Consider the following 26,069-nt stretch of genomic DNA (forward strand, 5'->3'; position numbering starts at 1 on the left):
AATGAAAAACAAAAATAAGAGGCTGAAGCAAGATGTTCTGAAAAAGCTGCTGAAGAATTTTAAACATACATTTCAAATATAAAAGTTATTTGCAAACTACTCGTGCACCTGAAAAAAACATTTTAATACATTGTGCAAGTTTTCGTTGCCTCGGTTAAACTTGTCCTTAAACTTGTTAAATTTGTCCTTACCTTTATAAAATTAAATCAATAAAAAATGTTTTCTGTTTTAAAAAAATAATGTTCCTTAAATAAGGAATAAGGTGACTTGTGCAAGGCTTGAGCATGAAAAGGCATGAAAGTTATCCGCCATACTCTTTAAGAACCACCGTATAAAATGTACATCATTACATTTCTGTATTTAAAAAAGCAACTTAATTTAATAAAAGCTCCCCAAGGAACTGACACTGTACCCATGCAATATAAAACCAAGATGATTTGTTAGTTTTCTTGCGGAATTTCATTTTCACAACTCTTTCATAAAGCGTACCACGTTTTTCCCAACAGCGGGACTTTTTGCAGCAAATTCTTAAATCCAACAGGGGGCAGCGCAGACTTTCTGACTGGAAAAGCGTTCATCAGGTTCTCCTGGAAAACTCAAAGGCTGTTTCGGCTTAGTAATGTTGAAGAAGACGGGAAATATTTTCCCGATGTTCAGATTTCCTCATAGAAATGTAAATTAATGCAAAACTATATTTCTACCAGTTTCAGATTACAATAAGGAAAACGCCGATGGCTTCCTTCATAATAAAACCTACAATCACACAACTAGAACAAAAAATTCCGAATACTGTATATGCAGTATTGTGTATAAAATAGTTGTCTACCACATTCCTATTTAACAATGTAAAATGGAACTTCCTATAAAGATTTAAATTCCAAAGCATATTGAAAGTGTTTTTCTTATGACCTGTTATACTTCGCTTACGGTGACTGTTAAAATGAGATAGATTCATTAAGTTATGCATTAGGCACAAAAATGAGACAGTCATAGACATGACTGGCTCTTGAACAAGCTAAAAAATTCACTCTCACGCTGACATCAGCACTGCACCAAAATGGACAGTTCCATTTGCCAAACCTCCCATATTACAAAAACCTGTAGTTTTTAGAATCACTACTCACACAAATGTGGAAGTGAAAAAATAGTTTACAACTTCTAGAATTATAATAAATACGAATTTGTTTTTTGATTAAGTGCAAATAATGTTTTGACGGAAACGTCCGCCCCTTGATTACAGGCGAGCGTTTCTTTCACATGAAGTTAATTATTGATTGGGACGGTCCTGCTACAGTATATAAATAAGGCGCATTGGGCGCTCCTCTCCTTCTGCCGAGACGCCAAGATGAGTTACGGACCGGACTACTATGTCTCCTCCTCTTACCGGAAGATTTTCGGGGACTCCCCACGCTTCTCAGCCTCTCCCTCCCGGCTGGGCAGCACCACCTCCTCGCGGAGCTCCATCTCGTCCAGCGGATTTAGATCCCAGTCTCTCTCCCGAAGCAGCGCCTCTTCCCTAGGTTCGTACCGGAGAGCTGGGCGCTCGTCGTTCTCGCCGGTGTCCAGCGAAAACATCGACCTCGCCCAAACTTCCGTCCTCAACAATGAATTCAAAATCATTCGTACGAATGAGAAGGAGCAGCTGCAGGGGCTTAATGACCGATTTGCCATGTTCATCGAGAAGGTGCATAACCTGGAGCAGCAGAACAAAGTCTTGGAAACCGAGCTGGTGGCGCTGCGCCAGAGGCAGAGCGAGCCGTCCCGACTAGCTGAGTTATACCAGCAGGAGATCCGAGAACTGCGCTCCCAGCTGGAGGAGATCAACGGCGAGAAGTCGCAGATAATCATCGACCGGGACAACATTGAAGACGACTTGCAGAAGCTGAGAGCCAAGTATGACGATGAAATCAGGGCTCGGGAAGAGGCCGAGCAGACCCTGAAGGCTTACAAAAAAGACGTGGACGATGCCACGATGGTGAGGCTGGACCTGGAGAAGAAAGTGGAATCGCTCCTGGATGAGATTTCGTTCCTCAGGAAGGTGCATGAGGAAGAGGTGACGGAGCTGATGGCCATGATCCAGGCTGCCCAGGTTTCCGTGGAGATGGAGGTGGCAAAGCCGGACCTCACCTCCGCGCTGAAGGAGATCCGAGGCCAGTACGAGTCCCTGGCGGCTAAGAACCTGCAGTCGTCCGAGGACTGGTACAAGTCCAAGTTCGTCAATTTGAGTGAACAGGCAGCCAAGAGCAACGAGGCGATCCGGGCGAGCAGGGAAGAGATAAACGAGTTCAGGAGGCAACTGCAGTCCAGGACCATTGAAGTCGAGAGCCTCCGGAGCACTAACGAGTCACTGGAAAGGCAGATCCGAGAGATGGAAGACAGGCATAATGACGAAATTTCGGGCTTCCAGGTAAGACAACCGCCTGTCAGCCACTGTATGTCGCTTCGTGACATCTCTGAACAGCTCTCAACATGATCGTCACGTCACTCAATGTATCGAAAATCAAGTTTTTAAAAAATTATAAAAATAGATGACACCAAAAACTTTTATTAAATCGTCAGTGTATTTTTTTGTCCACAATTCAATGCAGCCGAATTTACTAGAGCCCAGGTTAGTGCGTTTGGTCTGTCCTTGAGTGTTCTTATTGAGAGAGTAAAAAAAAGCTAGCTTTGAATCATTAAAATTTACAAATACTGCTGAAAATGTATAAAATAACCTTCCTTGTCACTAACGAGATCACCCGACCATTTGGAAAGGACGGCTAATTTCATTTAAAGAAACTGGAGGTGTGGGTGTCAAATCTTTTACATAAAGATCACCAGCTATGACCACAGTGTACTCACACACATACTATTTGTATCAATAATTTAACGGGATAACACTAAAGTATTAGCCATACTGTAGGTGTAGCTTCAAGATTAACAGTTGTTTTACTAAATGAGGCACATTTCCATTGTGCAATATTGAAGATTTCAAGATGCTCTAAACAGCTTGTACTTAATACATCTTTGAAGTTTTTTAAGTGTGGTATTCAAAGGAGAAAACGCTTGAAAACTTGTCCGTTGCGGTTTTCTATTAAAGATAAACGCATACAAAGGCTTAAAAGTTTTATTTAGAGCTTGGTTATTGAATACACGGTGGTCTTCTAGAACAATTGGTTAATCTTGAACGAACGAATTACATACTCTCAGGCAAAGAATATATTGTTTTTTATTACCAAATAACTTTTAAAACTCTACGTTCTCCGACCATTCCCTGTCTTAATTTGAAATAGGTGATCTGTAATGAGATGAAGTATTATTCAAATAATATTAAACAATAGTCTGTAAATAAATTAGGAAACATTAAAAAGTTAACGCGCTACATGTCCTATTAAATCTGGATCGTACTCCATCCTATAGTTATATCGTTATATTATACATATATATATAATATTAAAACTGTATATTCTTGCTAAACGTCTGTAAACGCCCATCATTCAATTACTTAAATAAGTTAGGAACAATGTAATTAATTTTAATTATAGTACGGTTATTATCATTTAACGGGGCTGTGTGGTGCCTTTAACCTTTCTTGCCGAGTTGAAATACTGATTCAGCACCATGGACAGAGGGCAAGAGCATCGCCAATATCCCCAACTTCTGCCGTTTTACTAGCATTCCTCTCGTGACGTGCGTTTTATTATTCTGAAGACGGCAATTTTTAACTACCCCGAGAATACCTTCGATTGTGCTTTGCATTGATACACGTATTGTGCCAAATACAAGACACTAAAATTATTTTCTCAGGATCGCTACATTTGCCTTTTAATTCTACATTTGACCACACTACAGAATAATTAAACGCACTGCAAGAAGGGACAATTAAAACCGGAGAAGCTTCGAGCTCTTGCTGTTAGAGCCAGGAGCTCTGGCCATGGTGCTGAAGCAGTAAAGCGACAAGGTTAACTGACGGCTCCGCAGAAACCTGATTAAGAAGATTCCACGTACAGATTAAGCTGTCAAATCACAGCGGAAGCAGTGGGAAACAACAAATATTCAGATCGATTTAGGATAGTTTTGTGATATAAAAACACCGAGTCTGAGTGTTTAGTTTTATTTTTTTTTACTTTGACAAGTGATAAATCAGCAGGTAGATACCAACAGACATATTTAAATATATCGTACATACAAACACTCATATAATATATACACACCGTTTGTATTATGTTGATATTAATTAAGTATGACTGCAGTATTTCCACATTTTAAAAATACGTAAGAATACAACAGTGTTCCCAGAGTTCCCTGTAATCGTCTTTACGTATTACAGCTTCTAAATCCTTAAAACCGGGATGATGGAGTGAGTTCTCCGCTGGTGTACTAGGCACGGTTCCACCTATAGAAATCAGATTAAGATTTGTTGTGGTGTGCCCAAGTAAGATTGGAGAAGCATTGCTGTTCTTTTAAACCATTTTTATTAATCTATTAATTGTAGATTAGTTTATCAAACTTCCAAATTTTGACACATCGCAGCGAAACACTAACCATTATCTTTGGTACTTTTTAAAAGGGTGAAAAGAATAGGGGAATCCAATCCATTTTCGAACGGCTTCATCCAATTCAGGGTCACGGGGAGCTGGAGATTATCCTGCCATAGGCACAAGGCAAGGTTCACACTGGATGAGATATCAGTCTATCGCAGGGCTCACACACAGACACACACCCACACCAGAGTCAATGTTCCCAGAAGCCAATTAATCTACCAGTGTGTCTTTGGACTGTGGGTGGAAACCAGAGGAAACCCACATGAACATGGGTGGAACATACAAACTCCACACAGACAGCACCCCAGGTCCAAAAGTGAGCCCAGGGCCCCAGTACTGCAAGGCAGCAATGGTAACCTCTGAGCCATCTTAGAAGTAATTCTAAGCAAAAATCCACTTATTTATAAATCAAATAATTATAAATTGAACTGAAAAACATTGATCTATATATTTTTATGCAACTGAAAATGTGACATACCGTTTACACAGTAAAACACTTCAATTGAGTAATAAATATACTATATAGTAAAAGGTATTTAATCAATTACTGTTATTTTCCTCATTAATTCATTTTAACAGGGAACTCAAAAAGTATTTGAAGGTCTAAAATTTGCAATTAGATATGTTTGGAGACACTAACCTCTGATAGACAGATAATTTATGCTGGTATTCCTATGGAATAATGGGTCGTATTATACATCTTTGCCTTCTAATTAAGTATTTGTATTGTATAGGTAAAAGCGATTATATACACATGATATAATTTTGTTTTCTAAATACTGCTGATATCATGGCGGTTACCATTAGCTGTTTGCACAGCGACCCTGTGAGGGATCAGAGAGGTACTTGAAATGGAAAATGGTTTGTCTTTCTTGCCTCCTGTACAGGATACAATCGGGCAACTAGAGAACGAACTGCGGACCACCAAGAGTGAGATGGCCCGCCACCTGCGGGAGTACCAGGACCTGCTGAATGTCAAGATGGCTCTGGACATCGAGATTGCAGCTTACAGGTACAGTGTCACATGCACTGCCAATTCCAACCCCAGGAGGAACATCACACACTCTAGCACTGATGCGTTTGCACACGGAATTGAATTTTATCAGCTTTGCACGCAAAGATTTTTTTTTTACCCTGAAAGAAATCTAAGCAGCATTCACTCCCAGTCCTCAACTGCAACTCACTTTCGTGTCTGTGAAGTTAGAAGAAGTAAACATCTATTGGCAGGCTGACGGGGATAAGACAGTGACTCTCAATGATATTAGCTTTCAAAATTCACAGTAGTGAAAGGTAGTGAGAGTCGTATAGCCTAATGGTCTCTTTTTGTATTCCAAGAAATATTGAATAAATAGATTTATGACATTAAAATATAAATGATATATCATATACTGTACATAGTTTTCTTAGTCCTGTGGCTTCCTTGGTAAGGGGACCGATAAAGCTCCATTCAGTGAGATGGCATCTTATTTAGTTAGGGTTCTTTTGTACTGGCTGAAATTCTGTGGTTCATTTTGTCTGTATACAATACAATGGTGTAACAGGGAAGCACAATCTTGGAAAAAACCTTATGATAGGGCAGTGTTTCATATTAATGCACTCCCAAATTTTAATTGTATCACTTGTCACATTGCACTGACCCTAGTCTTTCTGACTTAAAAAACAGCTGGTTCAGTCTTTTCTGCATTGACATTTGAAAAATACAGCTGCTTCTGTATACATGCTGTGTATTTATGTAATAGGCATATACCAATTACAGCAGCGATTGAAATTTCAGCAGCGTGCAGCATGTACCTGGCTAACAAGATATCATTCTGAAGCACCTCTTAAAGAGGTGTTGAAGTGTTATCCACTCATGGGCAAGTTAATAAAAAGCAACCTCTCTCCCTGCCTCCTGTCTGCAGATATTAGTCACCTTTCTGTGTGTCAAAGCATTTGAAAGGGCAAGCACTGCCCTTCAAAACGTCTTACAGCTTCATGGCTTTGTTCTTGTTTGGCCTGAGCAATACAGCCAGAGAAAAAACCCTTTTGGAAGAGTACCATGTGCTGATTTTGCAGCTTGGTTAACACCAGTGGAAAAGGGACTTTAGTAACCAATTACGCAAGAGCCACAGTCCATCAAGGAAGGCTCTAACATTTTCAGTGGTGTATCCTTGAGTAAGATATTGCAAACTGATTACTCCAGTAAAATGCCCTACCATACAAACAGGTACAAACGTTAAGTCACTTGATATATGATCATCAGCTAAATAAAATATTACTGTTGCAAAGGAATAGTTCACTAAATATTTTAATTAGGTGCAACCACAGACTCCTAATTATAAATGTTCTGTCAAAGTGGCTGGTTTCTATAATGATATTGGAGAGGACAGTAGCTTCCATGGCTCTCCTCAGACAGAGTACAATTTACATCCTTTCTCTTTTCCCTTTACACACAAACATACCAGAATCAAGGGTAGAGTATAAATACAACACTTAACGTGCAAGAACCAGATACAGTCAATTGAAAAGTGAAAATGACAACTAAAATATTCACTTCCAAAGACATTGCATATCTAGCTGTTAAATATTCACCACACAGTGTGTGAATGTCATATTGTTTTAGAGCAATGTACCAGCTGAAGATTTTTAAACCAAATCAGCCTCTACAACATGATAAGCCTGATCAGAAAAGCATTACAAAACTCAGGAAAATAAGTGTAGGTGGTATATTTTCCTAAAAATATTCTGTAAATTAAATACAGTATGTAGCAGTCTGAGAAATTCAGTTAATGCCCTTATTGAAATGTGCCCATGTTCAAAAGAACAAATAGATACAAAACACGGATTTTAGGTCATTTGATATTGTAGTTCACTTCACTTACATTCATATTCAACAAATGGGTTTTTTCAAACCACATTTAAACTTACATAACATTTTATCAAGCTGCTTAGCTGCCCATTTGTAGTTCAGACAGTACAGTACTAGCTAGCTGGCTAATCAACAAGAAGGTCAATCCTGTAACGGATTCTGTAAACGACTATCAATATTGGCAAGATTCCATTTAACAAAGCACTTACCTTTCAGTTTACTGCTGTACATTGATATTCATGCTGATTCCCAATGCCTGGGGAACTGTTTCTTACTTAAAAGAAAGGAAGGAAAACTGCCATATAATTATAATTATAATTGCGTGCACTTACATAGCGCTTTTCTGGACACTCCACTCAAAGCGCTTAACAGGTAATGGGGACTCCCCTCCACCACCACCAATGTGCAGCCCCACCTGGATGATGGCATATAAAGTACTATTTACGCAGTACAAAAATATGTAAAAGTACTAATATCCTTTTTTATCATCTTATGAAATGACTGTACTATTGAAAATTGCTGGTGATTATTGATAATTAAAATTTGGTCCTTCATTTTTTAGTTGTTCTGGGCTACTGTACTTGCCAAAGCTGCTTCAAAATTGTATTAACTAGAATGAGGGAATGCTAGTTGGAGACAAACCATTTGTGTGACGTGCTCGCTCCATTGCAGTAAAAGTAATTTACACTTCGTCTTAAAACACCGATAGATTTACTCATCTAATTTTGTCATATTGTGCCATGAGGGATCTTTATGGATTCAACAGGTTTGCATTAGCACCTAACAAAAACAATTAACTGATAATCTATAAGAAGTCCTACAAGGAAGAAAATGGAAGAAAAGTAGACAGTTTAAAGTTTTCCTTTAATTCCATCCTGTGCTGAATGTAGTTATTTAAACTATTTCTAGATTTCAAAATCTGCCAACACTGCATACAGCACTATACTGGTTGTGCTAATGTGTGAGTCTTAGGCCTTATTATGCAGTGTATTTCTTATAAGATAAGCATCATTGCCCATAAGAAACCATTATGCTTTCACATTACCATTTTTATTTTTTTTCTGAACCCAGCATTAGCCGTAAAGTCCCTAATTTTAACAACACTGTCCCCCTTCAGGAAAAAAAAAAGTAGATTTGAATTCATATCATTAATCTTGTCACTGTTTGATATATACAGTAATATGCATTAATTAGGAGCATAAATGTGATATTCCTATGGAACAGAATGCTTATATGCAGAATAGCTCTTTTTCATAACAAACTGAGCCAAGTGGACTCATCTTATGTTACTTCACATTAAAAAACACAGACAGCCCTATTTGTTGTTTTACTCTAATTCCTAACTTCACGTATCAGTTTCCTTGCAAGAGTATGTGACAAATTATGGACGTCATACTGTTTGTCAGCGGCATTGTTAAATGACATAAAGCATTTTATGATTACAAAAGGAAACCCATACTTTTTGCTCAAACTACTTTATGTGATATTTGTTTTCCCAGACTAAATCGAAGGATAAATTTAAGAAATTAACTGGTTTTAATAAAATCCTATATGTGCTGTCTACCCTTGATGTACCTGCATAGTAAAGAAGGGGTTTCTCTCTGGTTAGGACCTTGATTAGTACAGTATGATTCATGCAGACCTCTATCACATGGCAGCTCCATGGATATGGTAAGGCTGAAGCGAACGAGAATGTGAGGTACAAGCCCTTTAAGCTGTGGTTGCTCGTTTCTGTCCCAACCAGGAAACTACTGGAGGGAGAGGAGACCCGATTCAGCTCTGGAATTAGCCTCCCCACCCCTAGCCTGGGTCCAAGCCTGAGCTACGGCTACCAGACACGGGTCTACACCAGCTCCTCCAAGGCCTCCTCCTCCTCCAAGAGGGAGGAGAAGGAGAAGGAGGAAGAGGCCCCGGCTAAGCCCGCGAAGGCTCCCACCCAGCGCGAGACCTTTGAGGAGATCATCGAGGAGACCATAGTCTCCACCAAGAAGGTGGATAAGACTGAGCCTGGGGAGGTTCACCCTGCTAGCCAGAAAAACTAAAACACCCCACTCTGCTACATCTCTCAACCCAAGAGCAGTCTAAGAGAGGAATCCTTCACTGATCCCAGTTTCTCTTGAATCTTGACATTCAACAATCCAATTGCGATCCCACTTATTCTCTTTTATAAACACTGTAGAAACACCATGAGCAAGCTTCAGCAAAGACCCTTCCTCAAAATCAGAATCCATCGTTACAATAATATGGCGGGTTTCAGACTGATTGTGTGCTCTGTCAATGCCAACCTATCCTTAGGTCTCAGCATATAATCGCTATTGAAAAACCTATTCCAAAGGGGGTGTTTGTACACAAAGAACAACTGAGATCCATATTCATTTTCTCCAATATAGAACAAAAATGGCTATCTCACTCACCTTTTTCACTGTTTCTGAGATAGTTTTACAGAGTACTTCTGATGTTGTATACTGTACGCAGCGTTTACAATACTGTTTCAAAGCTGAACTGGATAAGGAGATATAATAAGGACCTTTGCAAATCTGCTCCTTTGCTAAAACACAGGATTGTAACTATATAACAAATACATTACAACTATTTAGTTAGAATAAGAAATTCTAAACAACTAGAAAAACAGTCTAGCACTCAGTGAAGGTAGATCCACTTACATAGAGGAGGTATTGAAAGCATGACACTAGTGTAGTATAATCACTGTTAATTGAATCTCTTACTGCTGCAATGTCATACATATCCTTACGATGTGCATACCTACAGTGCTGCATAAATAGATTCGTCTTGTTCCATATGTGCACAACTGAAAACAGGATTCCTCTCCGAGACTGCACTTGACACTGTGAGCCAGATCCTAGTTTCACTCCCTCTTGAGAAGGAAAGAGATGAAAATCATTAGGTGCATGTCGTGCTTTTCATGTTTGCATGGTAGTTCTGTGTGGGCCATTGACCATTCCCCATTAGATCTCCTTAAAAACTCCTGTCATCAGTCATAGTGTTTGTGTTCATTTCAGATGTTTATGCTGGAACTGCAAGTGGGTGATAATTAGTTACACTAATATACGTACTGCAACTCTTGTGTCCACAACACAGCACTGCCACAGTCTTTTACAATGCTAGCCAGAGCTCACCTGATGATGGAGGCCTGATTTAGGGTGCATTTATTTAAGAATCTCTGCATCTCATTCATTTGGGACTCTCTCCGACAACTCCTGATCTTTAAAGTCTTGGATACCAAAAATGATACTGGTCAAGACAAACCCTAAGAAAAACGAGAGAGAAAGTTGGTTAATACCAAGAACACCAAGGCACAGTTCTAAAGGTTGTGTTAAAGACTGTGTCTTGAGATGATGACCATTAATCCGCATGACATTTTTCCAAAAAACAACGTACTCTGTGATGCAAAAAAAATGCTCCGTGACTACCACTTTGGTATGAACCAGTGAGCACAATGACTTCAGATAAAATCAGGATTTGATTGTAGAAACAAATGCCTACTGAATTTAATCTCCATAATGTCTGAAGCCCTTGTAAACTGTAGTGAGCAGGTTGTAGATCCATCTGAGCCTAAGCAGTTCAAGAGACTAGTTACAACACATATCTAGCCTTAAAAAGAGTTTACCTAAAACAGCTGATGGTCTGATTTGTCAGTGGTGGTCAGAAGAGGTGTCATGTGTCAAACAACATATTGAAGAACAATGTTTTAAAGCAAGCTTTAAGCAAGGGAACCAGCAACTGTGAACAACCTTCAACTAGTTTAGAATTAAACCTCTTTGGATGTATGGTATTCTTATTTCTTACTGAAACCAAATTCACGTTTAGTGTACACTGTTTAAGAATTATTGTCTTCAGACAAAATTCAGGCAGAGTTTTAGAACTTGTAATTCATGTATGACGCTATATGCATAACACTGTTATTTATATCAGGAATTTAGAAAAATGGATATGTGTAACCTTAAGCTAGTCAGCAGCATATCAGGAGTCGTAAGAGAACTCATACTCTTATGCCACTTAGACATACTTAAGAGACACAAAATGTATATTTTCTTGCAGCATGCTTGCAAGAGAAATATAATCTGATGTTTACTCTTTTCATTGCTGGAGATTTCTTTGACATGATCAACTTTCCTCTAGCCCACAATGAAGTATTGCAGAGCCATTCCTGTAGCAAAACATGTTGCTTGTGTAGCAGAAAGTCTCTTTTCATATTGCTCTTTGTATGAGATGCCATACACCCTCTGCCCAAAGCTGTCATGAAGACTTTAGGGCTCAGATTTTGTCACATTAAAAAAAAGGGAGATTAAGTCACAGGTGAGTGGCATGCATTACAACGGACTCCTCTGAAACTATAAAGAGTGCACTGCCAAACCTTTTCTAATGCATCTGTGGCCAGCTTTGAAAACATTTAAGAATAAATGTAAACCTAAAAGATAAAATGAATGCTGTAGGTTTTTCAAAATGCCTTAATAACACCAGCAGCTTTTCCACTCTGGCGGTCTGTGTGCTTAGTAATGTATGTGATGCCGAAAAGGTGTTGCTTTGATTTGTTTTTTCCTCCATGTGAACCAGAATGAAATGTAGAATATTAGCACTGAAAGGATAGTGACTGAAAGTAGTTAATAATTCTTCTTCCTTTGTTTCCTGACTGCTCTAAGGCACAATAAAGACTTGACACAATTACAATGCCAATGTGTCCTTTTTTTCTGCATTGGTTCGTTATTAATTTCAGTTGTATTGCCTAAGAAGAATTAGAATGGCTTTTAATTTTATTTTTGCTGAAGTCTCCCAACAGCTATTCACATGTGAGCAGGGACTGGAGATTTGCATCATCCTATCTCACAGACTAGCTAAAGCTTGTTCTTAACACATCTGAAGGAACTACCATCTTGCCTCATTAATCCAATACTCAACGGAGGTCACTGAGACGTGTAATGAGGATTCAAAGCCCAGATAACTAACTGTGGAAACACTTAAATTAAATAGCCATGACCTGTGGTTCTCAGTAAGCATGTGCCAACTCACAAAGGAGATGTTTTTCAAAATGCAGTGGCCCATACAATTTTTCTCTTTATTCTTGTTTTTTTAAGTTCCTAAAATCCTTCTCAGTCCTTACATGGGCCATGTAAAACAGGACAAGTTGTTCTGAGGTGTACTTTGAATTTGAATGTGGGATTTGGTTGTAAAAACTACCTGAGTGAATGCTCCCTAACCTCCCCCCCAGGACATATTGTCTTATCAGCCCATACTCAGGAGAGTTCTTCTCTATTAATTCACAACCATCCTCATGTGGCTGTTCAGACTCTTTAGATGTTACGTTTGCTCAAACCTAGATGACTCCAGGATGTGTGAATACTACATTCTGAATGCAGATTTATGTTCTTAAAATGTTCGTACCAAAGCCAAGAATACTGAGATGTTTTTGAATAATTTCTTATACTAACAGAAGTGTACCTGAACATTTCTATTCAGTACACCCTGTTCTTATGCATCAAAAAGACTAAGCTAAAATAGGAACCAACAAACAGTCTTGGATACTGTATGACAACCAATGAACACTGACTTGAGAGTTCTGAAGCACCTTTGTTACAGTCACCCTGCTGCATCACAGTGGGGTGTGTCATGGCTACATCCGCCAGCAGCCCTCCTCCACTCTGCACTGATCACGGAGGAAAACAGGATATGCAGAGGTTCTGACTTTAGTGAAACGTCAAACACTACCAGCTGCTCTGGGGTATTTAGCCCTGTTTATCCTCTCCTTGGTGATCTGGCATTAATATGAACTTCACTTCACTCCTGAGCCATCTTACAGATTCCCAGCGGAGCCCATTCTGTTCCTGAGACTTTCCAGGTACAGAGGATGGGACTCTGTGTTAGTCTCCATACCCGGACCTCAGCAGGTGACTGCCTCGGTCCAATCTCGGCGTGCCTCCCGTGTCCGCTGTTGAGACCAGGTACTGGTGTGGAGACCCCCGCAAAGAGCGTGTCCCACTTGGCGTGCACTTGGATGACCACCCCAACTGAAAGTTTCCAGGCCCAGCCTGCCTTGCACTATGCCCTGGACGAAGCACACCCCAAACTCTAGGTCCTCACCCTGTCCTGCACTCCCTCCCTGTGTCCAGTCCCAGCCCACCTGCATGCATCCGGGTGATTTCGGTGGACTGTCCTTTACCCTGGGAGGTCCTTGCTTCTGGACCCCAGCCATTAGGAATCCAGACAGTGCCTTTGGGAAAGAAGAGGACCAGCCCTTGCTCCCACAGACCAGCTGATTCCCCTTGGCAGTCTCTCTTCGGGCTGGCCCTGCTCCATGTTAGCCCGCTCCACGCCTGAGGCGCCGTCAACCACCCACTACTCCTGGACTGTCAACGCCCTTGCTCTCGGGACCATAACACTGCTGGGTTTCGCCCCTGTTCCCTGGGTGGTTCCACGGGTTGTAACAACATGTGGAACCTGAGGTTCAGCACCAGTGTGGTTAAGTTCCCAACCCTTACCTTCTTGTTTGTTTGCATCCCTGTCAATAAATTACCTAAAATAAGTAGAATTATTTTACACTAAGCACATTCACAATGGGATTTTTGATATTCTTAAAAGACAGTGATAAATCCTAAAACATATTCCAAAAACTCAAAGTAGAAAGGCAGAAAAAGAAACTAACTGCACAGCAAAGGAGCATAATAACATCCACTGATGCAAAGAAAACAGGTCTGTCCCCTGAGTGTCTGCTTTGATGGTGTGACTCCACTTATTTCTATAGCAACTGTGAGAGGTAATTGCTGAGTGCCTGGAAATCCCCAAGGTTTTTAAACAGACTGAGGGTTGAGGCCTTTTTTTTAAAGTTATGTTGCACTTCCAATCTGAATAATATTGTAATAAAGATCTTGTGTGGAGGTAGAATTTGTTTTACAAACACAAAATTATTTTTACAGGAATTTAATATCCTGGGTTAAGCTATAAGTATGTTTTATATTAATCCTGAGGTTAAAAGTAATTGCAATGTTTTCCAAAATATTTCACTGCTGTTACTATATCGAAATATATTAATATAAAAGTTTTAGTTTCTTGTAGACCTGTAATCTTCAGGGAGAATTTCAGAGCTAGAAGCATAAGGGCAAAAATTCATGAGGCAACTGCATTAACAGGTAACTAAGACATTACAATAAAGTTGTGAAACATGACTAGAGGAGAATAACAGAAATGAAAATAAAAAAATAATACACAGAAGAGAGAGGCAGGCAGCTGAAGCAAGAGAGTACATGCAGTTTAAAATGAAATTCTTTGGGCTTAACAGTAGGTGTATGCTACTGACCACCTAATGCAGAGATGGATGTACAGTAAGTAGCTCACTTTATGATGAGGTAAGGAAGATATGTTGCAAACATGACATTATTTTCCTGGGAGATTTCGATTTTTCTTATATTGTTTTATGTAATATAATGTCTTACATAAAATTGGGAAAGTGTTATTGGAGATACAGAAACTAAAACTGATATTGCTGAAATGTTTAATGATTAATCCAGTTTGTAATAGCAGGAAACACAGTACCTGGGATATTATACTATGCACTATTCATGATACCTGAGTGATGCAGTGCTGCAGGAAGCCACATACAGCGTAATTGTGGAATTTAAAAGAGGAGACAGAACGCTCAAGGATGCTCCTTTAGATAATTGTACTGAGTTTTGATCGCCATAAAAAAAAAAGGATATTACAGTCTCAGACGCAATTTCAAGAAGAGTGACAAGAATGATGACTGGTCCTTGGGGATTGTCATATACGAATAGAGATCTGATACAAGCATATTATGTCCTAAGGGGTAAGGCTGGAATAACTAAAGGGTCTATTTCATTCTTTTTCATGCTAAGGTTCACAAAAACAGAAACGGAAAGAGATTCCAGAGATGAGAATAAAAAACCTTTTTTGGACAAAGAGTTACAGATATCTGGAGTATGTGAGAGATGGTGGTCTCCTTCAAGAAGTGTCTGGACAAAACTTTACACTCACTAAGGTACTAAACTACCAAATGATCAAGATCGGACAAATGGCCTCCTCTCATTTAAGTTTTTATGTTCTTATGGTCTAAGACATAAAACATCTAAAGGCTTGAGAAATGAAAAGAAAAACAATGTTTCAGCTATGGAGAATTCTTTAGGCTAATATCTAAAAGCTCCTTTCTTCTACAGCTCTTTAACTGAAACCCCAGGCTATCAGGAAACCTGCATCTGTCATTCAAAGAAACGGCACAAAGGATAATAAATGAATGCACCCAAATAGTAACACAAGCAAGGGCTAGAATCAGTGCTCTAGTGAGTCAGGTATTGAGTCCCATAGCTTTAGGACAGGAATTATACAATTCTGCTTAAAACATTTCAGTTGCATAAAAATCAACCCTTGTCGGCAGAGATCCCTGAAAATGAAAAAACTTTACACTGTCAGTGAACTTAAAAATCACTGATTTAAAATGACAGTTTTTTTAAGTGTAGGGCTGCAACTGCCTCAGTTAAGAAAGGCATGGATTGGTCTGACCGTGAGTTATATAGAACAAATCCAGGAATCTCTCTGTCACCTCGGGTCTGGACCTTTTAACAGAGAAGCATGAACATTGAAGCCATTAAAACAGAATACATGATTATTTAACGAATCGCATTTTAGTTTTTTCTTCCAGGTCAATGGTTTTTCCAAAACCCAGTGTTATTGCATGAGATCGACACCTGTACGGCTACTGCCGAATGATCATTTTCCTGTCCTTCGGAGGTGTGCCCCAATGAAATTTAGTTCTTTGTTGCACTGACCTTTTGTGTATCCCTCCCCTCCCCCACACATCTCCCTGTGCTGGCCAGTGGAAGCCCCCCCCGCCACTTCCTGTCCACACAGCTGGGGACCAGGCAGCCCATGACTCAGTCTGCGGGTCTTTAAAGATTTATACCTCTGCAGTGCCGGCTGAGTGGGGTGTGGCAGGTAGGGATTGCTCTACCATGACATAACACACCAGCTGCGACTGGAAAAAGGAAGAACTCCACATAAAATCTAAGACCTAGTCCCATATTCCCGAATCAGTTACTTCCTTACTCTTTTCAACTCACATGGGGCCTCCTGTCTGCTTTATGCCTGTGTAACTGCTCCTCTGATGTTACTGCTAAGGGATTATCATTATTACCTGCTATTCCAGTTAACCTACGGGTATCTGGCAAAAATTGCCTCCTTAAAACCTTATGAGGACGGAGGGATTCTAATGGTCTCAATCACTTTTCCTTTCATCCTCATCTAAAATGAGATTTTTAAAGGTCTTATGAAGAAGCTGATTTTCTGGAGGAGATAGGCGCGTGGAAAATAACAAAGCAAATGAATATATCACTAATTGATGTGTTCTTTGTTTTTAAGCTGCATTACTGCGGCTGTTGAAAAGCATGCAAAGGATGTTTTTTTAATAGGTCTCCTGCATCTTATTTGATTCCTACCACTGATAATCAATTTCTAATAACCATGGTAATGAGACCTGTATTTGTGAAAACTACAGTAGCAGATGACTTTGAGAAAAGGGGAATCATTTAGGAAGACCGCAGCACCCACGGGGGAAGTCACTTCTATGAAAGATGGAGGAAAAAGTGGCACTGTTCTTTTTAGTTTCCTGTGTCTTGCCATCCTTCTCCCTCTGTCATGACGTGGTTGGTTTTATCACTGCTAGCTGCAATCCCTGGGTGCCTGTTTTCACAGGGCTATAAAACATCCTCTCGCCATCAGCACCCCAGATCAATACTGCATTTTGATTAGTGGCAAAGAAGCTATTCATCTCCCTGCCATGTGCAACAAACCACAGCCATAAAGCCGTCAGACACAAGCTAAATTAAAATGTGCTTACAGCGACCACAGGCAGCATTGTAAAACAAGACCTTTTTTCATTTTTTAACCTCACTTTCTTTACAGGGAGTGGGTGGCATACATACAACTAGAAATAAGTGCGGAGAAACTGGATTACCTTGACAACCAACAGAGCAGGTATTCATGGTATGTTCATATTCAAACACAGCATAACAGGTTCATTTCACCTTTTATACATGAAGAATATAAGTGAATTTTGAGTACAGTGGGTCACTTGTGAACACAACTCAAAAGCCTAGATTATTGTCCTGTAGGGTTTTCGTATGTTGGAGTAAGTAAGATGAACAGTATTCCTGTTTTAAATTTACAAATTGCCAATTTACAACTAGCTGTATTTTAAGTTTTTGGGACAACAGAACAAAGGCTCAAAAAATACATGTACTGCATTTGTAATACTCGGCTGTGGTGTCAGAGTATACATTTCTTTTTTTGAGATGTTGGAATTTATAGGCAGTCTTAACAGGGTTGAGCTCCCTCTCCCATTCCCTCATTCTGCTAGTGGTGTTCCGACCTATTTTTAAAAGGGACTAGTTGTAAAAATGGTATAAATCTAATTTTATACTTCCTGAGTACGGATAGATCAGACAAAACAGCACTTTAAATACTGTTTCCAGGAGGTTACTATACAATATGTTAATTGCTTTATCTTTATAAATACCTGGTTGGGACAACCCTACATGCATGGAAGCTTTGAATAAAATTAAATCCTCAGGATGCACAACCCAGTAACCCAGGGCAGCAGCACTTTGCAGTGTCACATGTAAGCCTCTGGCTGAAAGATCCCATTAATTACAGTGAAGGACACATTCGCACCTCACCTGTCATTGCAGGCTTCCACAGTGCTCATCCTCCATTACACTGGATTGCTTCTGAAAACAGATTGTACTAATACAACAAACCATGACAACCACATGCAAAAAGGATGATGGCAAATTCTGGTGCCAAATTAATTCATTGCTACGTCATATTCTTTGCAAAATCCATGCAAGTAAACAAATGAACTTCAAAAACAATATAACTTGCAACAATATGAGAAAGACCACAAACGATGACTGGGTCCATTGTGGTAATTTAGCTCTGTGCCGTTCATTCATAGTACGCTGGCTGTATGAGTTGTTTCTCCCCTCTGGAAAGAGACAGCTTAGAGTACCTGCTCAAACCAAGCCTCCAGTCTTTGAGAGTGGGACAGAAAGCACAGCACCCTGAAAAAAAGCCCATAGAAACACAGGGGAAGCAATCAGAGTTCCTCACATAGGCCCGGATCACACCCAGGATGCTGTATCCGAGAAGCAGTAGTGCCACAAACGACTCGGAGAAATGTATTTAATTAAGGAAACGTATTAGTAAACGCATTGCGATTTTAATTGTATCTTACAATGAAGTGTATATAACTTTTAATACTGTAACACTCTTAATTGTTTTAGTTTTTTTTATTTTTATATGACGCCATAATTGTATTTTGCTGTATTTCTGATAGTTAAATTGTACTATTGTATTATGAGTGAAAAACATTTTTTCAACCTACGCAAGTCACCCTGGCAAAGGCTTCTGCTCGGCAAATAATTATAGAACACCAATTATGTTCTAGATATAAATTATCCAATGAATACTATATATATAGTAAGTTGAATTCAATTTATTAAAAACTGAACATACTTAATGAAGTTCCCTAAAGTAACATACAGAATGTAGCAAGGGTGGCCAGCTCCAGTCCTGATGAGCTACAGTACAATCCACCAGGTCTTGGTTACAATGTGGGTTTTGATCAACGTTTTAACTGAATTGGCTCAATTATGGAATGTCTAGTTGTTGTCCTTGAGAGCTACAGGGCGATGGTCTTTTCATTTTGCATGATCTCTCGGCTCCGTAACTGACCAACTTGTCATAAAGTGATCAAAATTAGACTGGTTCATTTAGACATTGATAATGAAAGACCCATAATGCCTACTGGACTGAGGGTCTACAGAACCATGGTTAGCCATCCCTGCTATTCAGATTTCCTCCACAATTACTTGAAAATTACTTTTCTATTGCAAATCCAGCTGAAAATAAGATCTTGACTCCCTGGCAAGTCAGTGGAGTTTGCTGGCTTCCACTCCTTAAAAATCCAGCTTTATTTGCACAAAGCAACAAGATGCCATCAACACATCTAGCAGTTAAAAAGAAAAAAATGCACAGAACTTTAAGAATATTTCAACAACATATCTGAAAAGAAATTGCACACTTATTGAACAGATTCACCAAATGTGGATTTATGACATCATCGTGGGATTCAGTACATGTCAGTTGAATGCTGGATCAGGGCTTCTCCACAGACTGCTCTGCAGCTGTCATCACCAACATCTTCCTGCAGACTATTTGTCTTTGCACTCTGAGTAGAGTCCTCCTTGATTGCATTTTCTCCCAGTGTCTAGTTCAGTACTTCCAAACTTCTTATCATCGGTGTGGCCCATGGACCCCAGCTCTTATTTGCCATGTGACTCTTTTTCTTTTCTAATAATTCCAACTGTACAGCTCTTTCTGTTTTTCAGGGACTTCTACATCTACAGTATATACTGTATATAGATGTTATATATGTGCTGTCGTGATTAACAAATTAAAATAACCATGGTGTCATTTTTTTTATTAATAAAATCTTAATGAACAGTATAATCAGGTAAACATCAAACTGCCTTTTAATAAAATTTAAACATGCTCATTGTGAACTAAAAACAAGCTTTTGGTTGCTTGATTAAAACTGTAGAAACTCAATGCATTTAATATGATAAAACACTTCTGAACAAGAGATAAGACAGATCAGTTCAACCACTGATTTATCACTTGTTTAAAAAAGATTTGTGGTCCACTCTGAAAAAGGTCAAATATTAAACTACCTAGATTTGAGGCACTCTGATAGCCAAAAAAGTACCACAGCTGTTCTCAGAAACTGGGAGCTCCGGTTTCCCTATGAATTCTGGTAACCAATAACAGAACCACATACAATCAGTATAAAAGTCAGTGAAGGAACAAGTAAAGGTTTATTCCATGCTGAAAAGAGAAGAAATGAAATCCAATGTTTCAGCTATGGAGCCTTCTTCGGGTGTCAGAAGTCAGTGTACTACATATGAATATGGGATTATTTACAGCACATTGCGTCACCTTGCTCTTACAATACTAATACATTCCATGGTTCACTAGTCAAGTTCTCTTTATATAAAGTAGTGTCTTCAGTATTGACAGAACCAAAAATACACTTCATTAATTACAAAAACACATTGTGTGAAAAATAGTCGTTTTCCCGATAATGGCTTGATGTTGTAATATCTGTAGCAGAACAACTGAAAGACTGGTCCACTTGGACAAGTCCAGTACCTAGGTTCTACCAGAGATTCAAGATTCTTCTCATATACAGAAACAGTATCACTGAGAATTTTTTTCCCCTCTTCAGAAAAACTTAGTACATTAGTGCCGTGATCTGTTACGTCGTTTTTTTCTCCTGATAGTTTTGTGGGCAGACGTACTGTACATTACAAATAAACATGTTAAAGCAGTTCAAACAAGCAAAGAACTACAGTATGCTAAAACACTGGTGGAAGATAACATAAAAAATGTATTAACCCACAAAGATCAATTGCACAATGGGGATACGTATGACTGGCCACCTGATACCCTTAGGTTAGGGGTATTTATAACAATTCAAAACGATAAAGATGAAATGCAGACAGCATGGGGCTCCCAGGAAATAGCTAAAAACACATTCAGGGGGCCTTCTTTGTGGTTCAAACAGTAAAGCCACTGATTCACAGACAAGCTTGAGCTCCACAATCCACATACCACTAGCTTGAGCCTGGGCCTGGTCATGAAGAGCCCGTGGACGGGACTCCCCATGCGGTTCAGCACAAGGCAGAATCCATCAGCTGGGGAACACTCATCTTGCCATGCAACAGCGATCCTTGGGGCTTGGCAGGCTCCCGCCGGCTTACAAGTGCGTCAGAGAGAGGCACACTGCTTCAGAAAACTGGTGCTCATGTTCCTGTGTATACAACGAAGAATGACTGCGACAGGTGGGCACGACAGAAGAGACCACACATCCACAATCTACCTGCTTGGGACCAGAGTTTTAATGATGGGTGGCCTTGATTTAGAACTCGACGTTTCATGGGATGACATCAAAATAAATAATAATGTGGTCAATTCATATTTAAACAACAAAACGGTGCTATTATAAATAAAATATTCTTGTTCTAATTTGGTCTAGTTTGTAAAGAAGTGAGCTAGAACATGGCACTGTACATTCTTGCACTTCTAGAGACACTGGCATACTCATTGATACTGTGTATACAAGCTAAAAGTTTCTATTATTTAGGGAACCGCTGTTATTTAAAGTTGACATGCCTTGTTAATTGTGAAGCTTCTATGGAAATCATACAGAGCCAAATAGCATCTTTAAGTAACAACAGAAAATTGTTCCAGTGATAACTGAAATGATTACCCTAAAAACTATAGGAAATTGCACTTAAGACTGAAAATACGATATACTTAGCTTCAAAGAACGTTGGGGGAATGGCAAGTAGTCTGCTTGGTTGAAACCAAATTACACAGCTTTCAGTGCAGCAATTTTGACATTCCCTGAATATTGCTTTAGTAGCAGTGAGTGATAAACTAAGAGGACAAACTTACAATAAATCTTTAAACAGATTCCAGTACACACAAAGAATGGATTAAAACCAGCAGTTACTGAATTATATGATAGCAATCAATAACTTAAATTCTTACTTTCAGCACTTTTCTTCCTTGGTTATACGGTTTAAGGCAGACATCAATTTAATCAAACCCAGGACAGCTCATGGCGATTTAAGAAGATACAGTATATAAATGTACGGACAAGTAATTAATACACTGATTTCAATGCATCCTTTGAAAAATATCTTATAATTAAATACCATATCATATATAATTAATATAAATGTCCTTCCTTTAGAAAAGGACAATTAACGTAATCTAACCCCTGGTGAGCAGCTGGGACCCAGTGAAACTTCAGACAGAAGTACAGATCCAAGGACTGGCAGCCCACAGATCAAAAGCCCTTCCAGTCACATCCACTTTGCTCAGAGATGGCTTTGCAAACGGCTTGTCTTCATGTACTGTATTACCAAAACAACCCCTGCAGTCAAACAAATAAGCAGGCAAGCTTAGCTAAGACAACCAGTCTACTCTGAAGAAAGAAGAAAGAATAGTAGAGAGCCAAAAGGAAGAACACAGCTACTACAAATGACTGCTTCAGAAACCATTAACAGGAACTTCTATTTATTATTTTTGTACAGTAAACTTCAGAGATGAGGACACTGCAGTGACACAAGGAAAGGGAATCTTGTTAAGTGCTTTCTCTGCTGTAGCATCCATGTGTAGAGGTCATTAGTGGCGCACTTCCCCAACATCACTAATGTAAAAGGAGTATGTGTCGGGTGTCAAAGTGGTGCTTCACATAGTGTAATGTAAGGCTTTCATCAGCTCTTAAAATAATGCTCTATTGTGCACAAAATTCCACTGAAAGGTATACGTTACCATTGAGAAATGTGATTTAAACAACTAAAATGTGGGAACATTTCACGCAGATTTGTATTAACGCAAACAGAAGATCCTGAGAAGAGCTTTAATGGATGGAGAACAGGACTAAGGCTGTGGAACATTACTTGCCATGAAGCTGCAAAAATAACTATGAACTGCGCCATGCCAAGTAGTAGATTAGAACCTGAAGAGAACGGACCTGGACAAAATCAGCAAAGAACACACAGAAACTGAGATTAATCTTTTATGAAAAGGCTCCTTCCAGGGTTCCAGTTCTTGCCCAGTTTTCCTATAATTTGCATCTTCTTGGTCTTCATTACCGAACGCTGGAGAGGTGTCAGATTGGCTGAGGCCAGTGTAACAATAAGTACAGGACGAAAATCCACTCCTGATCACTCTTTATATCCAGGAGGTAGAACAAGACCAAAGTGCAGAACGAGGAGCCCATCCTTAAAAAAAAACACAAAAAGAACATATTTACATATTTTTTTATCACAGAGGATGAACCAAGTGCAGATGAACCAAGAAGCACTTTAAAGCCCTGACCATGTCACCAGATGTGCACAGGCTAACATTTATTTTTAAAGACAAGTAATTTCATTTCAATACTGTAGTTCAAGTACAACATAATTTTATTTATATCAGAGTATATACCTTGTTTTTTCCTTCGCAAAAAACTTTAATGCATATGACAAGCCAATGAACACTGCCTCTCCAAATAAAACATGAAAAATTAACTTAAGGAAGAAAATATTTATGTAGAAAGGTACCATTTTTTTTCTTTCATGCAACAAAGGGGCCAGTGACATTTGGGATGGAGATTTGTCAACTGAAATCAAATCTTTCCTCACTTTATTGACATGAAGGCTGCCCTTTGCCTTACAGACAGGTTTAATCTCTCCGACTTCTTTCTGGGTTGACTTTCTCGTGTGAAACATTTTGAGGTGTTAAATCTTTTCCTTTCATAACCACACAAAAAAACACCAATCTCTCTTTTAATACTAAAAAATATTTAGGCGAATGTCTGTGCATTATAAAGAAAAAAAATATTTCAATTGTACAGCACAGAAGAGGCAGAATCTGTTACAAGACAAAAAAACCACACTGACATAGCTCCAAGAACACTGTTCTCAGTTTTCAATGTAAATTGAAGCACAGTTTTAACTTTTTTCAAAGACACAAATGCAATTTGCAATTAAATTTCAAAAGTTTTATATCTGACTTCTCTATCAGTTTGTTAAAATTAGTCTAAAAAAACATCTCTTCTGATTAATTACACCAGACATGAAACCACGTAGTAAAGAGACAAGATCAAGCAATTTCCTAGCTGAATATCACAGACGATCACTCCAATGCCAGTGGAGACAATATGCAAGTACTAGTACTAGCCATACTGTCAAAGTAAAGAACCAAAGAAACAGAGGCACTGTCTGGAAATTCACTCTACAGTAACTGATCAAATAAAACATTCAAGTGGATTGATAAGCATTGGATGAATAATGCCGTTATTAAGAATGTAAAAACAGACAGTTTACTGAAACTTGTCTGCTGAAGATGATGCACAGTGAAAATGAATCTTTCAACAAGTAATTAGATGACATACTGTATGAGTGCTCTTTACTTTGATGTGCTGTTCTTTTAAAAATCATTGATCAGAAAGGAGCAGAACAATAACATGTGCTTCAGTTGATTCTGTAAATATACCAAAACTTTAAAAAAACCATAAACAGGAAAACATAAAACAGCTCTCATTACACTTTCCACAGTTCAAGATATCCTGTATTATGTGGAATGCAACATACAGTACACTCCTAAGACACTCAAGATACCCATAATAAAAACACTCGTGCACAGATGAGACTCAGCTGCAGGAAGGATGTGACCCTTTGTCTCCTTCAGGTCTCCTCCAAAAAAATCACGCCTAATGGCAGAGCCTGCTGAGAGCAGGCCACAGCCGCAGCTGTGCGTGTTCCACATCATTACTAAAGACAACACGTCGTGTTCCTCATCCAATGACACCCGCCCAGCCCGCCACTTCTCTCTGAGCAGAAGGAGAGTTCTGGAAGCCTGTCTGTTAAATACCTCTCTCAGGAGAAACAAAAAAAAACAAAAAAAGGAAAACACAACAGGGAAGACAGATGCTCAGGCTGGGTGTACTCAGAAGAAAAAACACCACAGGAAAAGAGGAACTAAGCTGCTCTCAAGTGTGCGAATAAAAGCACAGAAACTGGGAAAGACAGAACAATGATCCACATCCGCTTCGTTAAAAAAAAACCTCATATCTCATTCTAACTGGAGCATCGCCTCACCTGCAAACTCACTCATCGGCTCAGCAGAAAACAGCCCGAGCAAAGAGAGAAATCAACACCCAGTGTTGATGCCACTAAGACCATGACACTTTACTGTAAGTTTCCCATAAAAAAACAGTTTCCCATGAAAAAACAGTTTCCACAAATTAGAAACAAAACTGTCTATTCACCATCTTCACTCTCTGTAGGGAACTTCTACAAAAAAAAATGGTTGCATGCAACAGCAATTTAAACAAAATATTCACCACCAAAAAGCCCACTAGTCCAATAGACAAACTGACTATGTAGTGTAGTGGAAACATTCAGCTGCGTGTTTCACCCACTGCAGTCACATTGGTTTGACTTTGCTGTCTGGAGAGGGGTTTTTGGCCACATTATAAACAGAATTAGGAGAGTCTGGCGGCTATGACAGCCATTAATAATTCGTTCTGCAACCTGGCAGAGGTCATCCTCATTAAGACCTTCGTGGTAATTAGGCTGTCAGACACACCATTGCAACAGTGGGAGTATTTCTTCAAGGTGGAATCTTTTTTATACATTTTTTAATCTGTAGTATCTGCCTGCAAAAGCTGAATAATAATAATAACTGAGTAATAAAAGCAAAGAGAAAAATGTACCCCAAAACCATATATGAAGTGTGACTGGAAAAATGTATTAAAAAAAACTAAAAAGAGTTGATCAAACCAGCATTCACAAAATACTTTATTCAGTACATGTATTAGCATCCACAGATTTTAATAATATTTGAAATTATAAATGGAAAGTCTTTTGATTTCAAGTCTGAGAAACTTGCAACAAAATAACATTTGACACTAACTACTGGTAAAGTTGGATTGAAGCTAATAATTTGCCCTTTTTTAATTGACACTGGCTGCCACACCTACAGCTTAACAAAATCAGAGAAAGCTTTGAAGGGAATTCCAGAGATACACATCAAGCACGCAAAATCCAATCACCTAGTAA

The 26,069-nt window shown here is 39.1% G+C and overlaps 2 protein-coding genes across 3 annotated transcripts in view; one reads left to right on the plus strand and one right to left on the minus strand.

Moving 5' to 3' along the window:
- The first annotated feature begins 1,312 nt into the window (after positions 1–1,312).
- LOC148661647 (alpha-internexin-like) lies at positions 1,313–12,054 on the plus strand. Its single transcript, XM_088635679.1, has 3 exons — positions 1,313–2,407; positions 5,411–5,535; positions 9,116–12,054. Exons 1-3 carry the CDS (start codon positions 1,346–1,348, stop codon positions 9,411–9,413), a joined length of 1,485 nt encoding a protein of 494 aa, XP_088491805.1. The 5' UTR covers positions 1,313–1,345; the 3' UTR covers positions 9,414–12,054.
- Positions 12,055–22,519: 10,465 nt separating this feature from the next.
- Positions 22,520–26,069, minus strand: part of pcgf6 (polycomb group ring finger 6) — a 40,946-nt gene continuing 37,396 nt past the window's right edge. For both annotated transcript variants that reach the window (XM_088635683.1, XM_088635682.1), the window contains one exon: positions 22,520–23,246. In XM_088635683.1, the coding sequence (XP_088491809.1) occupies positions 23,190–23,246 (57 nt within the window). In that variant the 3' untranslated portion in view covers positions 22,520–23,189. The remainder of the gene's footprint in view (positions 23,247–26,069) is intronic.

This window comes from Lepisosteus platostomus, chromosome 6 (assembly GCF_059453375.1).
Source record: "Lepisosteus platostomus isolate fLepPlt1 chromosome 6, fLepPlt1.hap1, whole genome shotgun sequence".
Taxonomy (NCBI): Eukaryota; Metazoa; Chordata; class Actinopteri; order Semionotiformes; family Lepisosteidae; genus Lepisosteus; species Lepisosteus platostomus.